General features: G+C 45.5%; 1 protein-coding gene across 2 annotated transcripts; it reads right to left on the reverse strand.

Moving 5' to 3' along the window:
* Positions 1 to 389: 389 nt before the first annotated feature.
* DNAJA4 (DnaJ heat shock protein family (Hsp40) member A4) lies at positions 390 to 14,798 on the reverse strand. 2 transcript variants are annotated; one of them, XM_053593672.1, is made up of 8 exons: positions 14,495 to 14,798; positions 14,000 to 14,138; positions 7,914 to 8,094; positions 5,854 to 5,958; positions 4,747 to 4,974; positions 2,710 to 2,940; positions 1,304 to 1,404; positions 390 to 1,199 (listed from the first exon to the last, which is right to left on the reverse strand). In XM_053593672.1, the coding sequence occupies exons 1-8, from the start codon at positions 14,572 to 14,574 to the stop codon at positions 984 to 986; spliced, it is 1,281 nt and encodes a 426-aa protein (XP_053449647.1). In that variant the 5' UTR covers positions 14,575 to 14,798; the 3' UTR covers positions 390 to 983. The 2 variants fall into 2 exon arrangements, with proteins under 2 accessions (XP_053449647.1, XP_053449648.1); XM_053593673.1 differs by lacking the exon at positions 14,495 to 14,798 and adding an exon at positions 14,280 to 14,412.
* Between the last annotated feature and the right edge of the window lie 7,770 nt (positions 14,799 to 22,568).

The raw sequence follows: 22,568 nt of genomic DNA on the forward strand, positions 1-22,568 counted from the left end.
AGACACTGAAGTTCTATGTCTTTCAGAACCTTAAGTCACCCAGGATCACTGGTGAGAGGAGAAGCTGGTGTACTGCAGGGCCAAACCACCAGCATTCTCCCTTGGCTTTTGTTGCTGCACTGAGGCTTCTGAGGGCCTGGAAGGGTTTAGTCTTTAACAAGTGAGCACTTTGGTGGGGGAGCAATGCAAAGGTTGTCAACAAAAATCATAAAACCACAAAGAACAAGGCGAGGGAGTAATAGGCAAACAGTTGTATCAACATTGGTTTATCCTTACCACAGGGCTTGGAAGAGTCAGAAGACTTCCAAGAGAGATGATCAGACACTCCATTCCAGTCACGGAAGGGCACAGAACAGTAGGGACTCAGTGACCCTGCAACTATGGGTGTGCTAACTAGGCATGTGAAGTCAAGTCCAAGGCAAAGATGTGCTTTTATTCTTTAAGAGGACTATCTACAGTCCAGATTCAGAAATGTCATATTAGCAGCCCTGAGATTACACCCTAGTAACTCTGCAGAGGGAGGGGAAAGAAACCACAGACCTGCAGACGGGCCAGGACAACCACTTTGTGCCTTGGAGTTTGCTAGGGGGCTAACTGCTGCTATCCGGGCTGTGCTTTACTGGTGGGACTGAATTACGGCAAAGCCAGGTAGTCCCTGGCATCTCAAAAGTATATCTTGAAAATGTAAATGAACAGATTCCATATGCAGACTAGAGGTGATTCACACTTAAAACATTTAAATATAAATTAAGCTATAACTTAAGTTACAACCAAAAGATTATGAGACTGACGCTCTGCCGGCTGCACTAAGAGGGCAGTCAGTTACAACCAAAAGAAAAACCAAAAAGACACTCAGCAATTGAATGCTGAGCACATACACAGGACACCCCAGACACGAGGCCATTAAAGCGATGCCATTTTCATTGTGCCGACTTTACATTCATCGTGTGCTAGTCTGGCGGGCGGCGCTGTAGTGTGCCACGTCACGCTGTCTGGCACTGCACTCCAGCCCGGGGCCCGTCATCATCCTCCTCGTAGGCCTCCCCATGCTGGCGCCAGTTCTGCTCACTGGGGTTAAACTCCTTCAACTCCACCTGATCCATGTCATCTGTGATCCTCACTTTCTGTCGAGGAGGGAGCAAAGCTTCCAATTGAGGAAGCTTTTCTGGAGAAAGCCAGTGTTTTTCAGGAAAGAGTACCTGTAAACAAAGGGTGACTACTAAAGAAAGGTAGTTGGTTTTGTCCCCTTTGAATTAGGGCATTTAATAATATGCTCCATGAGAAGAAAATGCAGTGAACTTACTAAAAATTGTATGATCAGAGTCCCTTTTTCCAGGGGGGCTTTGTAAATGGGCATTCCTTCGTTTCGCACACATTTCAGTTCCCCATGCTTTATCACCTCACCTGCCACAGAAAAGGTTTGGTTATGACACAGGGTGACTGACGGTGACCAGCAGAGGTCAGACTCCTTTTTGAAAGGGTCTGGAGGCAAGCCCTGTGGCAGCAGGCAAAGGAAGGGCTAATGCAGCACCTGACTGAAAAGCTAGTCCCCATTCATGTTATCCCTGTCTCCCTGTTGGGTACTGTCTGGGTGAGGGGTGGGGACAGGACTCTGGCCTATGCTCTGGGATCCAGCAGGTGTCAAGGGGGGCAGCATGCTCAAGTCTCCATCATTAGGTAGGTTTTAAAAAGTGAAATGGAAGTCACAACAGCCAGCCAGGCCTGCATAAAATTGGGCCAATTCACCTGTCAGCTTGCCTCTTCTATGAAGGGGGACAAGGGTCTGCTCCTCAAGTAGAACCTGGAGCAGGAAGAGGCCTCAAAGGAATCCAATCAGACCCTCACCTGTGGCCCCTTGCAGGTGATAGCCAGCTTCCGAGGTAGAGACCTCATAAGATAGCCTGGCCACTGGCAGTCTCTTTCATTGTGACAAAGCACTTCCATGTAAACCGGTGAGCTGGAGTATGGGCTCCTGCTTGTAACTATTGGGTCTTAACAGCTGCCATGATTTCAGAAGGCATCACAGAAGTGTAGAGCTCTGAGGCTCTCTCCCAAGTCTAAAAATGTGATTTCCTTCCAAGCATGGAAAAGGAAAAGAACAAAATGTTTCTGAAAAAGTGTGTTGTTCAGCTCAGTCATGACAATGGACAAAGAAGTAAAGAATTGTTCAGAAAAAATAGGGTGGGGGAGGAGATGGAGCTAAACACTAATGTATTCAGCAGCCCCCTCCCATAAGGGGACTGTTCAGAAACTGACCTTCGTCAGAAGAAATCTTTAAAATTATGTCATACAAGGTTTTAAAAATAAAGTGTGCTCATGACTCCCTCAGAGTCATCTATGGGAAGGGCTGTAACTGAAGTTTTTTTTTTCTTGGCCAGAGCGCCACCCAATTCATAAAATTCTTTGGAGTCAGTAGTGATGACTTTAAATTTAGAGAAAGATCAAGTCATAATAACTTGTCTAACAGAAGTCAATCTGAAATGTGAATTCGGCCTATTCTCAACACATAGAAATAATATATACTCAAGGTGAGGGGTACCCCAAATACCCTGACTTGATTATTATCTATTCTGTGTACATAAAACCAACACAGGTACTCATTCCATATGAGTATAATTTTTTACGTATCAATAAAAAAATTAGGCTAACTTGCCAGAACCATTATGCCAAATGTACAGAACCTTCATGAAAACACATTTGAAACATTACCTGATTTGGATGGAATAACAAGAATTCGATCATCCAGGGTTTTTATTGTCTTCTTGAAGCCACAAAGAGCTTCAGAAAGCTGAATTTTCATTTTCATGATTAAGTCATGGCCTCGTCTCTGAAAGACACTATGATCCTTCTGATCCAGCACAATTATGACATCACCGGGCTCCAGCTCAGGCTCCTGATCTCCTTCTCCATGAAACAGTATCTTTTGCCCATCTTTCATACCTATGAAACAGCACCCCTTTCTGATTAGCCATTTCTCATAAAACCATACTTCCTCAAATATTTTGAAGAAAGAATGCAGAGTCCTTTGGGTGTTCTTTGTTCACAACGTGGAGAGAGGTAGCTGGGATCGCCCCTGAGGAAGGAGCTCCTGCTCCCTTTGGCATGACTCGGGGCCTGAGACAACAGGCATACTGAGGGCAAACGGGGCTCCACTCCTGCCCCCGACCCTGTAATGCCACATTGTGAGCAAGTCACCACCCACATCCTAGTGCACACATGGTGTGGTCGTGGGGACTCACTGGGACAGGACGGCCAGCCCTCTCTTTTTCTAATAAGTCAGTGTGCCCACAAAAGCACAGGGCTCAGGGCAGTGCCTGTGGCTCAGTGAGTAAGGCGCCGGCCCCATATGCCGAGGGTGGCGGGTTCAAACCCAGCCCTGGCCAAACTGCAACAACAAAATAGCCGGGCGTTGTGGCGGGCGCCTGTAGTCCCAGCTGCTCGGGAGGCTGAGGCAAGAGAATCGTGTAGGCCCAGGAGTTGGAGGTTGCTGTGAGCTGTGTGACGCCACGGCACTCTACCAAGGGCGGTACAGTGAGACTCTTGTCTCTACAAAAAAAAAAAAAAAAAAAAAAGCACAGGGCTCAGGTCTCCTGGAAAAAAGTCCTTTAACAATACCTGTGTTGTTTGGGGTGTTTATTATTTTACTTTTGGTCTCATCTCTGATATAGGATATAATTGACTAGATTAGACAGCTACAGAATAATCAGGGACTGCTTGGAGAACAGCTGAAAAGAAAAAAAAGGCCTTAAAATGATGGGATCGGGCAAAAGGAACAGCTGGGGAAGGTGCTGTCTTTGGAAGAATGTGATGCAGCAGAGGGGAACATGGATAAAAGAAATGTGCAGTCACAAGGGCTTAAACAAGCTCTTTTGGCTAATGAACGATAAAAACTACTAGGCAGCGCCCGTAGCTCAGTGGGTAGGGCGCCAGCCACATACATTCAGGCTGGTGGGTTTGAACCCAGCCCAGGCCAGCTAAACAATGACATCTGCAACAAAAAAATAGCCGGGCATTGTGGCGGGTGCCTGTAATCCCAGCTACTTGGGAGGCTGAGGCAAGAGAATCGTTTGAGCCCAAGAGTTTAAGGTTGCTGTGAGCTGTGATACCACAGCACTTTACTGAGGGCGACATAGTGAGACTCTGTCTCACAAAAAAAAAAAAAAAAAAAAAAAAAGAGAACACTCTAAGGTAGTGGTTCTCAATCTTCTTAATGCCACAACCCTTTAACACAGTTCCTCATGTTGTGGTGACCCCCAACCATCAAATTACTTTTGTTGCTACTACATGACTGTAATTTTGCTATGTTATGAATCGTAATGTTAATATCTGATATGCAGGATGTATTTAGGCGACCCCTGTGAAAGGGTCTTTGGACCCCCAAAGTGGTCGTGACCCACAGGTTGAGAATCGCTCTTTAAGGGAATGGTTTGTGAATGTTAGGAGAGGGCAGTGAACCAAAACTGAGGCCAACTAAGACTTTCAGAGTGTTAGAAAACCTCAAAAAGAGGTGGTTTGTCATCTTAACTAGGCAGACCTCAGCAAGAAAGCTTTGTCAGGTGACATGGAATGGAAATAAATCCAGGAAAAGTCAAGAGAAGATGACCTGAAAATAGGCAAAATTCACAGCATGCCCTAATACACGCAGTCACCTAGCTTACCTCCCTGATCCCTAACCTGTGTGTCCCACAACTAGCACCTGGGTAGCATTTCCAGCCAGTGTGGAGCGCTAGTTATGCGCAGCCTCACCTTTTTCAACATGTACCTCGATAATCTTCTTCTCACGGATCACCTTGGCGCCATTGCAGCTCTCGCATCGGTCCTTGGGGTTGATGCGCTCACCCTGGCCCTTGCACTCAATGCACACAGTCTGGATCTGTTGCACCATGCCCGGCCCGATCTGCTGGATGTGGATCTGCATCCCTCGCCCCTTGCATATCGGGCACTTTTCCACCGATCCCTTCTTCCCACCAATGCCTGCAGAGGTTGGGGGACAGTGGGGAGTGGGAGCAGCAGCAGTGAGAGCTGTGCTCTCCCTGACTTGTGTCCTCGTTGGATGCTATAGCAGGATAGTGAGTCATTACAACGGACACTGGGTTTGAAATTCTACTTACAAATTAGTAAAAAAAAAAAAATGTGGAAGAATCTGGGTGACCCTAGCCAAGCAGATAATAATGTCAACATCTGATCTCAAACCCGTGTGTCTTTGGCTGCACCAATCCAATTTTTTTATTTTACTTTGGTCAAATGTGTTTTTTTCCACCCCAGGGTTGATAAACCACCATGCCCACAGGTAAATGAGGAAGCTGGGGCTGTGGAGATCCAGAAAACATAGTGCTGTTCATAGAGCAGCCAATTCCCTGTGGGTCAGTGTGGCGCCGGGGACACCAGATAGGACTTTTCTTAAAAACTCAGATTCTAAAAACTTATGTTAATTACATGTACATTTAAGTGAGGGGTCAAAAGACTATGGCCAGACTGCCTTGTTTTGTAAATAAAGCTTCAATGGAACACAAGAATGTCTGTTAACTTATATACTGTGATTACAGAATTGAGAAGTTAAAATAGACTGCATGACCCACAAAACCTAAAATATTTACTATCTGGCCCTTTATAGAAACAGTTATGTGAATTGCCTTGATTTTTAAATTTTAAAATAATTGTCAACATATTGAATAGCTCAAGGAAAAGCTCATTCAGGCAAACAGATCTGGCACTTAACACATGTTTGCAGCCTCTGCTTGACTCTTGCATTTGAGAAGATGAATTATTTTTCTGTGAACTATAAAATAAGCAGATCTGCTTCTAAATCTGAAGGACCACAGCTTTGAGATTCATAAAAAAGTATTTTTTTACCTTCACATTTCTCACAGATCACATTTTTCTGGAGGGCCAATTTCTTTGTGACTCCATTATACAAGTCTTCAAGAGTTACAGACAACTGATGCACAACATTCTTGCCTTACCAAGGGAGAAAAAAAAAATTCAGTAATCATGAATTAAATATACCACTGTATTAAATACTACCCATAAGACCCTTAGTTACATGAAGTCTCCAAAGACTCAAAGCTGTGCTGGGGTCATTCACACCTGTCCCCGCAGGAAGCAAAGCTTCTATTGTACCAATACCCTCCCCTTAGCTATGAGTGAATTGTTCAATCATTTATAGAGGTCCACCAAAAGACTTTCCACCTTTATTTTCTGAGACTAAATCTGAGGACAGGGAAATTGCTAACTGAGAAGCCTAAAACCAATGAATGTCTCTGGACCTTTCCCTGAAACTTCCTTGAACATAAAGTGCTTTACTTTCTGAACCCTTTTGTAATCTGTGGCCAACTGGGAATCCTTTCCTCTGCTAAAATCTTGTTTTTGCATTCAGGATGGTGGGCATCTCTTCTTGAGAATGTGAGTGTGTTTGCTCCAGCCTATGGCAACATCAGAAGTGACAACATCAAGATCTCCCTGCTGCCTGTGGAACTCTGGCAGTCACTGAGACAAGGTGTCCTGGTTTATTGGCTGTCAACTTTGAGAGATGACTTAATTAAGAAGTTTTTCATCTCAAGGCAGAGAGAGCTGGGCAAGAGAACGTGCAAGGTTGTCATCAGGTGCTCACCATCAATTACATGAGTAGGCAGTACACCCAGAGAATGGGCAAAGGTCTTTCTCTAATAAACACTTTGTGTTCAACGAAATTGACACCCTGCTTTTTTTTTTGAAACAGAGTTTCACTTGGTCACCCTCGGTAGAATGCTGTGGCGTCTTAGCTCACAGCAACCTCAAACTCTTGGGTTCAAGTGATCCTCTTGCCTCAGTCTCCCAAGTAACTGGACTATAGGCACCCACCAAATGCTCAGCTATTTTTTAGAGACAGGATCTTGCTCTGTCTCAGGCTGGTCTCGAATATGTGAGCTTAGGCACTCCACCTGCCTTCGTCTCCCAAGTGCTGGGATTACAGGTGTGAGCCACTGTGCCTGGCCCCTGACACCCAGCTTTTTACAGGTCAAAGTCAATTATAACGCGAGAACAAGTAAAGCTTCATTCATCCAGGGGCCCTCATAGACCAAAACCACACTTCCTAAACCTCAATGAAGAATTTATTTCTTCTGACTTTATCCAGAATTGGCATAAGCTTGGTTATCTATCTGGCTGCAGGATCCAAAATGGCTTGTCAGCAGTTAACTGGACAGGGAGGAAAGGAGCTAGCCTGTTAGAGACTGCTGATAACAGGTGCCCATAATTTGGCAAGAAGTAAGATGTAGGAAATGCAATGCCCAGAACTCAGAAACAGTGGCCTGGGGGGCCATTCAGCTAAGGGCTTAGTTCCTCATTCACCTCCTGGAGATGAATCAAAATGCATTATGAAAAGAAAGGCAGGTAGTTTACTGACATTTTAAAACACAAAGTGGCAAATTTTGTTACCTAGAAAATCTCCTGAGCAGGCTGGGAAAACGAGGCCATCCTGAATGTGGCAGATACCAAGCAGGATTAGACAGCCCACGGGCCCAGCCCAGGTCAGGAGAAACCAAGAGCCATGAAGGGAGGGAGGGGGAAAGCACTCTGATAAAGGGGTAGCTAACAACCACAGGAGGTGCCATTTATATTCCCCCAGGACACTCAGGAGCCTGACCCCATCGACAGAGGAAAAGAGGGCAAGGCGAAGTTGACCTTCCTTCTACCTATCCACCATGCCATTTGCTCCTGCATGTGGTGTCTGAGCGGGGCGGTGCCACATAATTACTGAGTACATGGCGAGATTCCAGGTAGCCTGGACACTAGATAAGTGTTAAACTACTTAAGGTTAATGAACCCCAAATGTGACAACTGTACCTTTTTAAAGCATAATCCATACTGATTCCAACAAAATGTACCACTGTGGAAACTATAAAATGTGTTTGCATTTCTTTAAAAGCATTTACCTCTTCTCTCTCTAGCCATCCGTCCTCCACCACCAAAGAACATGTCAAAGATGTCCATGGGTGAAGAGAAGCTGGGGCCACCTGCACCTCCTTCTTTAATTGCCTGTTCTCCGCCCTGGTCATAAATGTCCCTTTTCTTTGGATCTGAAAGCACTTCATATGCCTGGGATATGAGCTTGAACTTGAAAAGAAAAAAAAAAAAAGAGATTTTAAAAAAACAGAGCAAGGAGGTTTGAGTTGTTTTATTAAGCAAACCCACCATATGAATATGAATAACAGAGGTATTCTGCACCAGATTCTTCAAACTAGCCAGAATACTTCCCCTATCTGTAACTGAACTTCCCATCTACTTCCTTTGTAAACTGGGAAACAGGACAAACACTGCTAAGGAACTGGTGGCAGGGACACTGCAAGAGAAAGGGAGAGAGTGCAGCAGAGAGGCAAAGTTTTACCCTACTCCGGCTGCACCAGACAGAAGCTGAGTCCAGCTAGGATGCAATGAGACCGTGCTGGAGCTTAATCTATGACTAGATAAACCCAAGACTGCATGTGCTACCAGTGGCTTTCCAGCCCATGGGAATTACTTTACTACTTTACTAGCATGAAATTCAACCGTGAACACCTACATACTAAGATATTAGTGCAAACCTGTATTTCTGACCTACCCCAAGTCCTGCCCTCCCCGAGTCTTCCCCATATCTCAGTTACTAGTAATGCCAGCCTCACCTGTCAATAAATCCTGTTGGCACTACCTTCACATCTGCACCTCCAGTACACTAAGACAGACACAATATCCCATGAATAGCTTTCCTGCCAAAAATGTGTCACTGGAATCCAATTGTAAGAAAAGAATCAGAAAACCCAAACTGAGTGACATTCTGCAAGACTAAAAGACAGGAAAACTACATGCAATTGTGTGATGCTGGATCAGGTCTTGCCCGGGGAGAAAAAAATGGCTGCAAAGGACATCATTGGAACAACTGGAGAAACGTGAATCTTTTTCTCAGTGTTTGATAACTGCACTATGGTATGGACAAGGACAAAGATGCCCTTGTTCCTTAAACATCTTGTAGTAGTTGGGCTGAATTGTTATGATGTATACAACTTACTCTCAAAAGCTTTAGCAAATAGTAACAATAAATATTAACAGAAAAAGCAAATCTGACAACTTATTTACAATTGATAGAGTTAGGTGCAAGATACACAGGTGTTTATTGTACCACTCTCATCTTTTCTGCAGGTACATGAAGTATTTAAAATAAAATCAGAACACTAAAATATGCAAAATCCCTTCTTTCTTACCAAAGTTGCATCCATCCAAGCCAAAGGCCTTATGTCTGGACTACCACACTAACCTCCTCACTGTCTCCCTCTTCCCACCTAACCCCAGCTTTTAGTCTGTTCTCCACCTCAGCCTGTTAAGTGCATGTATTCTCTGCCAAAACCCATACAAGGTAGCCCAGGCCATCAGGAGTAGATGTCAGTGCTGACTCTCATCTACAAGTCCTGCATCTCCTGCGCTCCTCCTCACCCCCAATTCTGTGCCGGCCTCCTTGCTGTTTCTCATCAACACCATAATGTGTGTCTTGGCAGCAGCTCCACCTGGTATGGCCTCCCCACTAACCTCTTTCAAGCCTTTGCTCAAAGTTTACCTTCTCAGGAGGCCTCCCTAAATGGTCCAGCTTTAAAACTGCAAGCCTATCCCCAGAACCTCCCACCCCCCTGCCCTGCTTCATTTTTCTCCATGGCATTAAACAGCACCTAACATGCTGTATCCTCTATTGTATATGCTGTATCCCCACTGCAATGTAAGCTCCATGAGGGACAGGGACTTTGCCCACTGATGTCTCCCTGAGCTTACAACCGTGTCACACAGAAGGCATCTGCAATTATTTATTGGATGAATGGCTTGATTCTGGGAATTTAAAAATAAATAAGTGAGGTTTAGTCTGGGAGACACATGCTACACAACACCTTATGATACAGAAAAAGTGCCATGAAGACAGAATTATAGAAATTGAAGTTACTAGATACTTCCCTGTTCTACATATCCATGATTGAGACCTAATAAATAATTAGTAAATAACAGCTACTAAATCATAGCTAACGAAAAACTGGACAATTTAAAAAATTAAGTCTTAAAAAAAAATCAACATTGTGGTGAGACATGGTGGCTCACACCTATAATCCTAGCACTCTGGGAGGCTCCCTTGAGTTCAGGAGTTCAAAACCAGCCTGAGCAAAAGTGAGACCCTGTCACTACTAAAAACAGAAAACTAGCCGAGCATTGTGATGGGCACCTGTAGTCCTAGCTACTCAGAAGGCTGAGGCAGGAGAATCACTTGGACCGAGGGGTTTGAGGTTGCTGAGAGCTAGGCTGACGCCATGGTACTCTAACCTGGGCAACAGAGTTAGACTTTTCTCTCCAAAAAAAAAAAAAAAAAAAAATCAACATCATATAGAAGGCAGCTATATCTTTTTATGTTAATTCTCATACCATTCACTACTACCCCTTTCCTTAGCAGAAATACTGAAGTGAGCCTGGAATGGAAGATCAGGAAACAACTAGGCCAAGGGAGTCCCTGTAGTGTTTCTGGGCTTGTGTGCAGGTCAGAGACTAGGTAAATATGCTTAACAGGAAAACACTCACCAAATAGCCTGGATACTCCTGAGAACCTTGGACTTAACAGAATTAATCTACGAATGAAGAAAGAAATAACCTGTTGCTTGGGACATTCAGTCGAAGGCCAGATCTTACATGGGTTGGGGGCTTCCAATAACAGTAGTGGGTCCACCCCACTTCTGAGGTCCCAGCCCTCCAAAGTCCAGTTTAGCTCCCTGCTGGGATCCCTTTCTCCCAGGTAGAGAGAAGTGCTGTGCCCAGATTGCCTTTCAGGGACAGAATCTCAACTGCATTGATATACAGCTGGACAAAACAGCTGAGGACTATGCAACAGCTTGGACATACTTATGATAAAATATTAAATGGAGATAGAGAAAAAAATGGTCTGTTCCAGGATGACCACGTATGACCTTTCTAGGAAAAGCCTGAAAGGAAGCACAGTGTGATTACGATGACATGTACTTGGTGGGTTTTCTTCTGTATTTTGAAATTTTCTGTATTGTTATAATATCTTTTATTATTTTTTAACCTGAAAACCTGTTATTCAAATAATGTTCCAATGAAAATGACCAAAAGACCAAACTCACGGTCACAGGGTAACAGCCAAGAATATGACCCCATCCCTGCCCCTAAAAGAGACGATCTTGCTGACCTACTACCCACCGGCATGACCTGCAAAAACTAGCCGCCATTAAGTACAGACTCCATACAGAGCACCTAACAAACAACACACACAAGCTGCCCCAACGCTTAGCAACACAGGACAACAGAGCTGAAAACAAAGACCAGCACCCCAACGGCCTTCTCAGTTGTCTTGGTGCAAGGGGGGAAAGGACTGACATAATCTATTTTTGAAAAGACATTAATAATACAGTGACAAACTTAGGAGAAAAAAAATTAAAGGTTACCACTTGTGACAGATAAAGCAGACAGATGGAAGAGCATCACACAATGCTCTACACGCCTACACAGTGTCTCCAGCACATGGTAGGAGCAGAAGAAGAGTTACATGGTGGGTGACTAAATGAATGAATCAATGAGCCTTCTCTGGGAAACTTTACAGCAGAGTTCCTACAACTGAGTCTCCGCTGTCCTTATCTCCATTTATTTCCAATCCAAATTTCCACTGACCTCTCAAGCCCTCCTTCACTGTAACCTCCCTTCCAGTCTGTGCCTTTATTGGGCTCTCTCTTCCTCCTACATAGAATTTCTTAAGTGCATTTCTTCTCATGACATTGCTATTCATTCACTTAGCCAGCCAACAAATATTTTAGTACCTACCCTTCACAGCTAGACACATAGCCCATAAATAGCCTTCCCTGGACATACCACTGCAGGGAATATGGGTATTAAACAAGTAGCACTATTAAAGTAGGATGAATACTGGCCCAGTGGTTCAGTCTATACTCAACAGGCAGCCTCCTGGAAGACATTTTAGCTGCGAACTAAACAAAAGGACTTTATCCCCTTCATTAAAGGAAGAAAGGGGCAAGTATTCCTGGCAGTGGGAACATTACAGAAGCCCCCCAGGCTCAGAGAGACCTGTCAGATCTCATTGCCAAAAGCTCATTTATGTGACACTAATTCAGTGCCTGGCTATAAAAAAAAAAAAAAAAAAAAATAGTTTAAAGCAAACAATAGAACCCGCCCAGACAGGTATGTGAAGGGTGAAAGCTACATATGTGTAGAATAGGCCAAGTTGAATTTCTTTTTTAATAAAAGTTTCAGAACACCAAAAGCACACTCATTTCAAACCACATGAACACAGTCATGAACTCACGCTTGGTGAGTTGTGTGAGATTTGACGTGAAACCAAGGCTGGACGACTTTCCTACATGTCACCTTTATCCAGCCTGCTGAAACATGAAATCAGAATCCTAGAAGCTCTTCTTAAAGGGACTGTCAGAAACACTACAATGAATTTAGGGCGGCGATCCATGTAAAAAGCCAATGACTTTAAAAGCTACAGTAAGCCACCTAAATATAGATGAAAAAGAACATAAGTAACACAAATGGTCTTACAGGAAAGCATTTTAAACTTGTGACAGGCACATGTGGCTAAATATAAACATTCTATCACTGTTGCCACTCAGCTAGCCTTCCTAAAGTAGCCTTCTCAGCTTGAAGTAAGTAATGCAGACAGGTATTTTGATTTGCAAGTCATTTCCACAGGTCTAAATGATAGGTTATCAAATGGTGGCTTCAAAAGTGGCCCAGGTGTCAATGCTATAGAATACCACACCAGCCTCACATCCCAAGACACATCTGGAACTTAAGTTTTTTTTTTTTTTTCATTTTATTTATTTACTTTTGTGTGTGTGTGGTTTTTGGCCAGGGCTGGGTTTGAACCCGCCACCTCCGGCATATGGGACCGGTGCCCTTCCCCTTTGAGCCACAGGTGCCGCCCTGGAACTTAAGTTTTATAAGAAATTTGCAAGAAATAAACGGAGGAATGGGCAGGTCAGTTGACAATCTTTCCTGGAAATACTATTCCTTCAAGTCACCTATTCAAGTGGGTCATGAGCCTCTTTGGAAGTAAAAAACAGACTGTTTTGGGCAGCGCCTGTGGCTCAAAGGAGTAGGGCACTGGCCCCATATGCTGGAGGTGTTGGGTTCAAACCCAGCCCTGGCCAAAAAAACTGCAAAACAAACAAACAAACAACAACAAAAAGGACTGTTTTATAAACAGGATGAAAAAATTTAAATTAGGTCCCTATTATGCAAAGCATTTTCAGCCTGTTATTGGTACTTAATTAATATCGACTGTGGGTCACCTGTCATAGAAAACGTGGAATATGCATGTAAGCTGATGTCAGGTTGCAGATGTTCAGTCCCCTGTTTAATAAAGAAAATGGGATTATTCAATGTCTGACCAGTGTATCAGGCAGAAGACAGGCACCGGCCAAATCCAGCATATCATTCTCAAGAGGGATGCTGGGTTTATCAGGTGAAAGAAACTCATGCCTAGGAGTGATGCATCAACAGGGAACATGAGCCGGTGGTTGCCAGCAAGTACACAACTCCTGGCGTGCCTCTGTTTCCCGACTTGCTGGCTCCCTCTCCCGCGGTACTGCCCGCACACCCTACGAGAACTGGGCTCCCGCAGTCCAGCCCCAGAGGATCCTTGGGATCGGGCACACATGGTGGGGGCTCCGTAAACACTTGTGGAGCCGGTGGAGGAATGAATGGGCTATGCAGGGGCTCAGAGGGGTCTGAGTCCCTCTGGTCCCGGGCACCACACGCACCCTCCACCAGCCGGGGCTCGCGAAATGCCCTCCACCGGCCGCCCCCAACCCGGCCCGGCCCGGCCAGTTGAGGCGACAGTCTCTGGAACTAAGGCGGTTGTGCTCCCGGCTGCTGCCTTCAATAATTCACAGCCCTGGTCCTCCCAGGCTGAATAATTCACAGCGGGCCGCAACGCCCCACACCAGCCCGGTCCGCGCCGCCCCGCGCCGCCCCGCACCTTCTCGCCCTCATCCGGGTTCTTGTCCGGGTGGTACTTGAGCGCCAGCTTCCGATAGGCCTTCTTGATCTCCTCCGGGGAGGCGCTGGGCTTCACCCCCAGGATGTCATAGTACTGGGTCTCCTTCACCATCTTGTCTCTGAGGAGCGGGGCGGGCGAGCACGGACGGTCAGCGCGCCCCGGACGCCCACCTGGTCCGCGCCCCGCCGCCCGCCCGCTTCACGCTCGCGGCCACGGCCGCCGCCCGGGGCTCCCTCCCGCTCGTCCGCGCCAGGCCGACCTCCGCGTCCGGCACCGCCGCACTCGAGCCGCCAGCGCCTCCGCAGCGGCTTTTATCTGGCGGCGGCGGAAGGTTCCGCCAGGAGACTATGACGCCACAAAGGCCTGGAACTTTCGCGGAGGTTCCGGCGGCGCTCGGGTTGCCGGCGGGCGCGCGGCGCCGGGCTCGTCGCCCGGGCCTCCGACGCCCGGCCCGGAGCGGCCCCGCCAGCTCACCCGGTATCCTCGGGCGCCTGCTCCTCCGGCTGCCCATCCGACTCCCCGGAACTCCAGTTCTGACCGCCGCCGCGGGCCATGTCCGGGGTCTTAGAAGGTGGCTTCGGCCTGGAGGGCGCCCTCCGAGGACCGTCCCGCTGCTCCGAGGCCGACCCCCTGCCTTTCCGAGGGTCCGTGGGACCTGCTGGTTCGCGGGCAGGGTGGCCTGGAGGATAATGTCGGCGGGAACTCTGTGCAGAGGAGTTAGACTGGGAGACCCGCGTCCTGCGGACGCCACCCGGCCTCTCCCCGGGGGTGTGGCCGCCCTCTGTTGGGTCACAGCCAGGATGTGCCCTAAGGCCTGCCTCGGATTGTTGCCCTACTGAGGCGTTTGGAGTGGATAGGGGCCCTCTGCAGCGTTGGGGTCCCGGCTTCCGAGTGCCTGCAGCTGCCGGTGCTCCCCGTGGCATATTCAAGGCCGGGGTGAACCTAACTCTTTCCAGATGTGTACAGGGTGGGGCCTTCGCTAGCCCAAGGTGGCGACAGTGGTCTCCCTACTGCGCACCACTGGGAACCAATTAAGGCCCTCGGGTAAGCAGTGACGTATAGCAGGTGTGGGCAGTGACGCCCGTCGATTTAAGCAGCAGCATACCCCTAAATCTCCCAAGAGTGATAGTGGTCCCTCTTCTACCAGAGACGGGAAACCACACCTTCATCATCACTGAGTGAACTACCAGGGCTGGGTTGGGCACATCATGGGGTCCCGCAGGTGGACCCAGACAGGATTGGGTAGCCCAGAAAGAGCACAGTAATGGGTCCCCAACTTCCCCAGGCTACTCGCAGCTCCTGGCCGGTGCACCAGGAGTCAAGATCAAGACCGGTTGCAGTTAAGGCGTGGAAAGCAGGCTCTGTTATCAGAGAACTGCAGGCCCTTATCCCCCAGCCCTGCCTTGGCTTCTGCCAGTGGAACACTGTCAGGGAGAGTGGGCTCACTCCCTGGGATCCCTTGGCCTTGCTTTGGGTGCTGTGACTTAAGTATTCGAGTGTGTGTGTGTGTGTGAGAGAGAGAGAGAGAGAGAATGACTTTTAGAGAGAGAGAAGGGATGACTTTTACTTTCCAAGAGAAATTAAGCTGTTCATCTGTATTCTTGGGGACATTGCCTTCTGAATTATGCCCTGTAGGGCAGAACGTTTGGGCAGAGAACTCAGCTGGAGGTAAGAAATTTTGGATTGTATGCCCAGATCTTATTGAGGACATGCCACCCTCAGTAGAGTGCTGTGGTGTCACAGCTCACAGCAACCTCAAATTCCAGGGCTTAAGCTATTCTCTTGCCTCAGTCTCCCGAGTAGCTAGGACTACAGGTGCCTGCCACAGTGTGGGGCTATTTGTTCTTGTAGTTGCTGTTGTTTAGCAGGCAAGGGGCTCTGTTCGAACCTGCCAGCCCCAGTGTATGTGTCCAGTGCCCTAGCCACTGAGCTACAGGCGCTGAGCCTGTTGGTTAAATTCTGTCCTTACCGTTTTAACTAGTGTCCAGCTTTGTTTATCTTTGTCAAAGCTTTTGACTATCTAGATTGCTTCTCAGAAGTAGACATTGGAGGATTTGAGGCATTACACAGACATTTCTTACTTCATCAAGTATGTGTTTATTTTCACGATTACCTTTTCTTTACTGCAATATTTATTGCAAGTGACATTGGTTTTTCCAATCATAGGAAGCAATGTAAAGTTTCCTTTTTGTGTGTGTGTGTATATATATATATATATATATATATATACTTTTTTTAAAAGAGTAGAGAAATAGTGAAGCATAAGATAAAGCAAAAATGGTGATTGTTTTTTTTCTCTTTTTCTTTTTTCCTTTTTTTTATTGTTAAATCATAGCTGTGTACATTAGTGCAGTCGCCTGTACCCATTCAAAAATGGTGATTGTTGAATGAAATTTTGGGAATGCTGATCCAATTCTACCTCTTCATTTTGTAGTTGGGGAGACTCTTAGACAAAGAGGTCAAACCAGTGGGATGGAATGGATATTGTCTCCTGACTCTCAGTGCCAGACTCCCTCTGACCTGGGGTAGAAGAAGAATCAAGGGAAACACGAAAGTAGCCTTTTGCCCAAGGAATTTGGGGGTAGGTTCTCCAAGGAGAGGGACTTCATGGAGGAAGGACATGTGCTGTTAGTCTGGGAAGTTAGAAATCCCTTGAGTGAACATGGTAGGGAGGGGACACATGCTGGAGGGACAGCAGAAATAAAGGTTGAGAGCACAGATGGATGAAGTCCCTGGATTGGGAAGGAAGCAAGGATAGGTGTACTGGAGTCTGGATGCCTTAGGAAGGAATTTTCTCCTCCTCTGATGGACCCTGGGGAGCCATTGACAGTCTCAGAATAGGATTTGCATTCTGGAAGGAACAGCAGCCATCAGGGGCAGATGGGTCTGGAGAGATCGGAGCTGGATGGATGTAAGGGCAGATTCAAGAGGGCATAGGAGGAGGAAGAAAGCACCAAGGGGAAGCCTTGGTGGGGAGCACCTGCCTTTAGGAATTGGAAGTAGAAGAGGAGGTGAGAAGTAAAAGGCCAGAGCAGTGAGAAGGAGCAGAGGGGCCAGAAATGGTGGTGCCAGCACTTTGAAGGGGGTATAGGGCTTCTCCAAAGAGAGGATGTTAGTTTTTGGTCCCCCAATAGCAGTTGTCATTACGGCCCATTGTTTCAATATCTTGAGGGATTTCTGTTTGGAGAGACCCTGCCTCTTGCTGTGTGACTCTGGGCAAATTACCTCTCTCTGAATCTTCACTTCCTCTGTACAATGAGGATAAAACATCTGTTTCATACGGTTATCATAAAGATGAATAGGGACTCCTACTCACAAAAAGGAATTTATTTATTTCATCTCAACAGGGTTAGTGTGCACCTGGTGGCTCTGTGCTGGGAATCGACAGTGCAGCTCTAGATCAAGGTTATCCCTGTCCTTGAAGGAGTTCATGTTCATGCCTAACTATGTACATCCAAACATTCAGGGTGACCTCTAGTGTAGGCTGAGGATTTCCCCTAGGATTTCCTAAGAACACATACTGAAACAGTTAACCCTGGCCATCTTGCTCAAGCAGATAAAGCCCACACCTCAGAGATACTTGTGTGGGTTAGGGCCTGCTCTCTGAGAGGCCATTCCCTTTTGGAATTGAGCCTTCACCCAGAGCTGCTGCTAGCAGAGGTTGCGGGGGTGGGAGGGCGCTCCATTTGGGCAGAAAGAACTAAGAAAGGGAATGCTTACCCTATTGCATACAAACAAAATTCTGAGGTCCTCTCACTGGGGCATTCTTTTTGTGAGGTTCCAGAGTCCAGAACGAAGACATATCCATTATCCCTTCAGCATGTTAGTAAAGCACCTTTGGTATCCTAGCACTGCTAGAGGCAGTCCTTGCACAGAGGGCAGGGATGATTTGAGAAATAAAGCTCCAACTGCATGAAGGAAAAGTATCCTGTTGAATTCTGATGGTCAGGGAGGTTTCCTGAAGGAGATGACCTTCAAATGAGTCCTGGGGGTTGAGATGAAGCTGGCCAGACACAGACAATACTATGTGTGAAGGTCCCAAGGCATGAAAGACTTTTTCCTCTTCAAGAACCAAAAGGAACTGTGTTTCTGGAACAGAGATGGAGCAAGGCTGTAGCCTATAGGGCAGAGTTGGATTTTATCCTTAGGGTGGCAAGAAGCTTCTAAAAGGCATTAAGCCAGGGGATGTACTTAAAAAAAAAATGTTCTTAACATTTATTTTGTAACTTTATTTCAGCAAGATCACTATGTTGTCATAAACAGCATCTTTGCATACTTTCTGTTTTATTTTCAGTAATGTCAGAGTATAAAACATTTCATGGGCCATTATAGCGGTTAGTCTTAAGTTGAAAACATTTTGCTCTTCTGAGGCACAGCAAAATTCTCAAAGCAATGGGCGGCACCTGTGACTCAGTGGGTAGGGCGCTGGCCCCATATACCAAGGGTGGCCAGCTTGAACCCGAGCCTGGCCAAACTGCAGTAAAAACTAGCCAGGCGTTGTGGTGGGCACCTGTAGTCCCAGCTACTCAGGAGGCTGAGGCAAGAGAATTGCCTAAGCCCAGGAGTTGGAGGTTGCTGTGAGCTGTGACACTACGGCACTCTACCCAGGGCGATAAAGTGAGACTCTGTCTCTAAAAGAAAAATTCTCAAAGCAATATACTCAGATTGGGAAATGTTAAACTATGTATCTTGTGCATTATGTTTGAACATTGTGGGATAAATGAAAGTTACTACAGAAATATTACAAATACTGTATTTAATTCCATCATATAATTGCTATTTTTTAAAAAAACTATTGTAGAACTATCGTCAACACATAATGAGTTGTACATATTTAATGTGCACCATGTGATCAATTTTTTTTACCACTTTAACTTTTATTTATTGATGTTTGTTGAGACAAGAGTCTCACTTTGTCACCCTTGGTAGAGTGCCATGGCATAGCTCACAGTAACATCCAAACTGTTGGGCTCAAACAATTCTCTTGCCTCAGCCTTGGGAGTAGCTGGGACTATAGGTGCCCGCCATAATGCCCGGCTATTTTTAGAGATGGGAGTCTCACTCTTGCTCAGGCTTCAGGCTGGTCTCAAATCTGTGAGCTCAGGGAATCCACCCTCCTTGTCCTCCCAGAGTGCTAGGGTTACAGGTGTGAGCCCTGGTGCCCAGCCAACTTTACCTTTTTTTTGAGACAGAGTCTCACTTTGTTATCCTTGGTCGAGTGCCATGGCGTCATAGCTCACAGCAGCCTCAATGTCCTTTACACATCTTTGTGACTGTATGTGCCCACCATTTGATCAGTTGTGGTACACCTATGGGCCCAAGAGACCATCTTTTAATTGAAATATGAACATATCCATTACTCCCAAGAGTCCTCATGAAGGATACATTTAAAAGATGACCTGCTCAAGATTGTACTGCTTGGTCAGCACCTACCCTGGGGGCACAAGCCTGGCTTTCTGCCTCCTACTTTTTCTTTTTGTTCTGTTTTCCCCCAAAATAAACTCATCAGCACTTTGGTTGTGATACTGGCTCTAGCTGTGTAGTTTTGGGCAAGTTACTTCTTCAGTTTCTTACCATAAAAGAGTACCTACTTTATGGGGTTGTGAGAAATATGTACAATTATGTATATAAGTATACCCACATGCGTATGAGTGTATATACCCACAATAATATAGATTACACAATAAAAACCTGTTAGACAGTACTTGGTATGGCAATAAATATTGGCTATTGTTATTTGACACAAAAAGCTCGATACGTGTATCATATTTAGAGAGAAAAAGGCAAACAGGGTGGAAGGCTGAAAAACTCCCTTCTCTAGGAAAGTTGGGCTAAAATATTTACCTTAATAGTGCTACTTTTCTTTTCTTTTTTTTTTTTGAAAAGGGAACACTTCTACACTGCTGGTGAGAATGCAAATTAATACATTCCTTTTAGAAAGATGTTTGGAGAACACTTAGAGATCTAAAAATAGATATGCCATTCAATCCTATAATTCCTCTACTAGGTATATACCCAGAAGACCAAAAATCACATTATAACAAAGATATTTGTCCCAGAATGTTTATCACAGTCCAATTCATAATTACTAAGTCATAGAAAAGGCCCAAGTGCCCATGGATCCACGAATGTATTAATAAATTGTGGTATATGTACACCCTGGAATATTATGCAGCCTTAAAGAAAGGTGGAGACTTTACCTCTTTCATGTTTACATGGATGGGAGCTGGAACATATTCTTCTTAGTATCTCAAGAATGGAAGAAAAAGTATCCAATGTACTTAGCCCTACTATGAAACTATGGCTTTCATATGAAAGCTATAACCCAGTTATAACCTAAGAATATGGGGGAGGGTAGGGGGGAGGATGGGTGGAGGGAGGGTGATTGGTGGGATTACACCTGCAGTGCATCTTACAAGGGTACATGTGAAACTTAGTAAATGTAGAATATAAATGTCTTAACACAACAACTAAGAAAATGCCAGGAAGGCTATGTTAACCAGTGTGATGAAAATGTGTCAGACGGTCTATAAAACCAGTGTATGGTGCCCCATGATCGCATTAATGTACACAGCTATGATTTAATAATAAAAATAAATAAAATGAAAGCCTGGTGACTAAAAAAAAAAAAAAATAGTGCTATTGTTCTATGATGTCCTGTGTGTCTAGTAAAAGCTGTACTTAATGGTTTCTTCAGATCTTTCCACAACCTTGGCCAGTCCTATCTCAGCAGTAATGGCCTGTGTTAAGTATGGTACCTGGAAAACTACAGACTAAACCATACCAGGAAGGAGAATTGACTTCACCCTCAGACACTTAGGCACAAACCTCAAGGCATATCATCTCTTCCTTTGTCCTTCCCTATTACTAAAACATCTGACTGTTCCTTGGAGTCTCCTAGACCTGTCCTGTGCTTAGGCCTCATCATCCTCTCCCAAGACCTCTCCAATCACTCTCCTTCCAGATTATAAAATTTCCAGAAGCCCAAGTTCTGTTCAAATTACACACCTGCTCTAGAACCTTTGATGTATCCCGGAATAGAATAACCATATCCAAATCCTTTCCCTGGCATTGAATTTTCTCTGTGGTCTGAACCCAGCTCACCCTTCTTGGCTCCAAGTCCCACTCAGAGTCATATTTGCACTGTCACAGTAGCGCAGTGCTATTCATCAGCTCTGGAGGTTGGGAGAACAAGCCTGGAATCCATTCAGAATCAGACACTGTAATTCTATCATGATGATGGTGAAGTAACATTTTAAAACATGCATCTAAGTAGCTGCCACAGAATGGGTTCTTAGAATGGGTACTATCTTTGAAAAAATATATTGATAAGCAGTTTAGAGAGGTGTTCAAGATTCTAAGGTCAGGGCTTTAAGCAGTGATGGCAAAATTGCCTAGCATCATACTGAAAAGGAATTTCTTATACTTAGAGGAAGGATAAAAATGGGAATTGAGGAGGGAGAGATACGACAGAAGAACTTTGGGGTGAAGAGAGACATGAATGAGGTGGGACTGTCAGTCTGTCTCCCCACCTCCACCGCACCTTATCTTCAGTCTGCTAAACTCACAAATATTTGGTGCTCCTGTGTGTGTGTGTGTGTGTGTGTGAGAGATACAGATGGAGATGGACATGGGATCCTTAGCCTCTGGGGGCATAGGATTGTGGGGAGAGTTTTGAAGGGCTACAGGCTATCAAAATTGAGGAATTTGAGCCAATTTTACCTGGTCTTGATGAGCAGCTGCTTGCATTCATTACTGTTACTGTCAATATTGTTACTAAAGAACCACAGAAGAACAGAATCTTGCTGGGGGGCTGGGGAGCGGAAATATATATCCCTTAGAAATGCTTGCTTCCTTTCTGGTTAGCTGACAAATTGTTTATGGAACAAGGCCCTAGAAAATGACAGGCTGTGAATAAAGAAATGAAAATGGCCAGTAACCATATTTTAGAAGTTCAACCTCACTACTAATCAAAGAAATTAATACAGTGACATGAGACCATTTTTTTTGCCAGTGAGGACTGAGGAGCGGCTGAGCCGATAAGGGGACCTGTGCAGTAGCGAGAGAGAATACCCTGCGTGCACTTGCTGCAGGCCTTTTAGGGGAGGCCATCAGAGACAGCAGGGATGTCCTCACCTTGAATCCTGAGTCTCACCCACCCAGCAACCAGAAAGAAAGAGTTAATCTCCCTACTCACCCAGAGGCCAGGAGCCAGCCCTGGAAAAAGCTGAGCATTCACCTGAAAAGGGCCATTGTAACCTGAAAGGGGGCCACCCTTTTTAATTTTAAAATTGTCATAGTACTTTATTAAAGTATAAATCACACACAGCACATCAAATAAAACTTAAGTGGACTGCTCAATGACTTTTTACACATGTGTATACCTGTGAGATCACCACCTGCATCAAAATACAGGGTACTTCTATCACCCCAGAAAGTTTCCTCATTATTTTGAGTTCTGTCATCACAAACTGAGTTTGCTTGTTCTTAAACTCCATGTAAATGGAACCGTACTGTATGTATGCTTTTAGTTTGGCTATCCACCATA

This window comes from Nycticebus coucang, chromosome 6 (genome assembly GCF_027406575.1).
Source record: "Nycticebus coucang isolate mNycCou1 chromosome 6, mNycCou1.pri, whole genome shotgun sequence".
Taxonomy (NCBI): domain Eukaryota; kingdom Metazoa; phylum Chordata; class Mammalia; order Primates; family Lorisidae; genus Nycticebus; species Nycticebus coucang.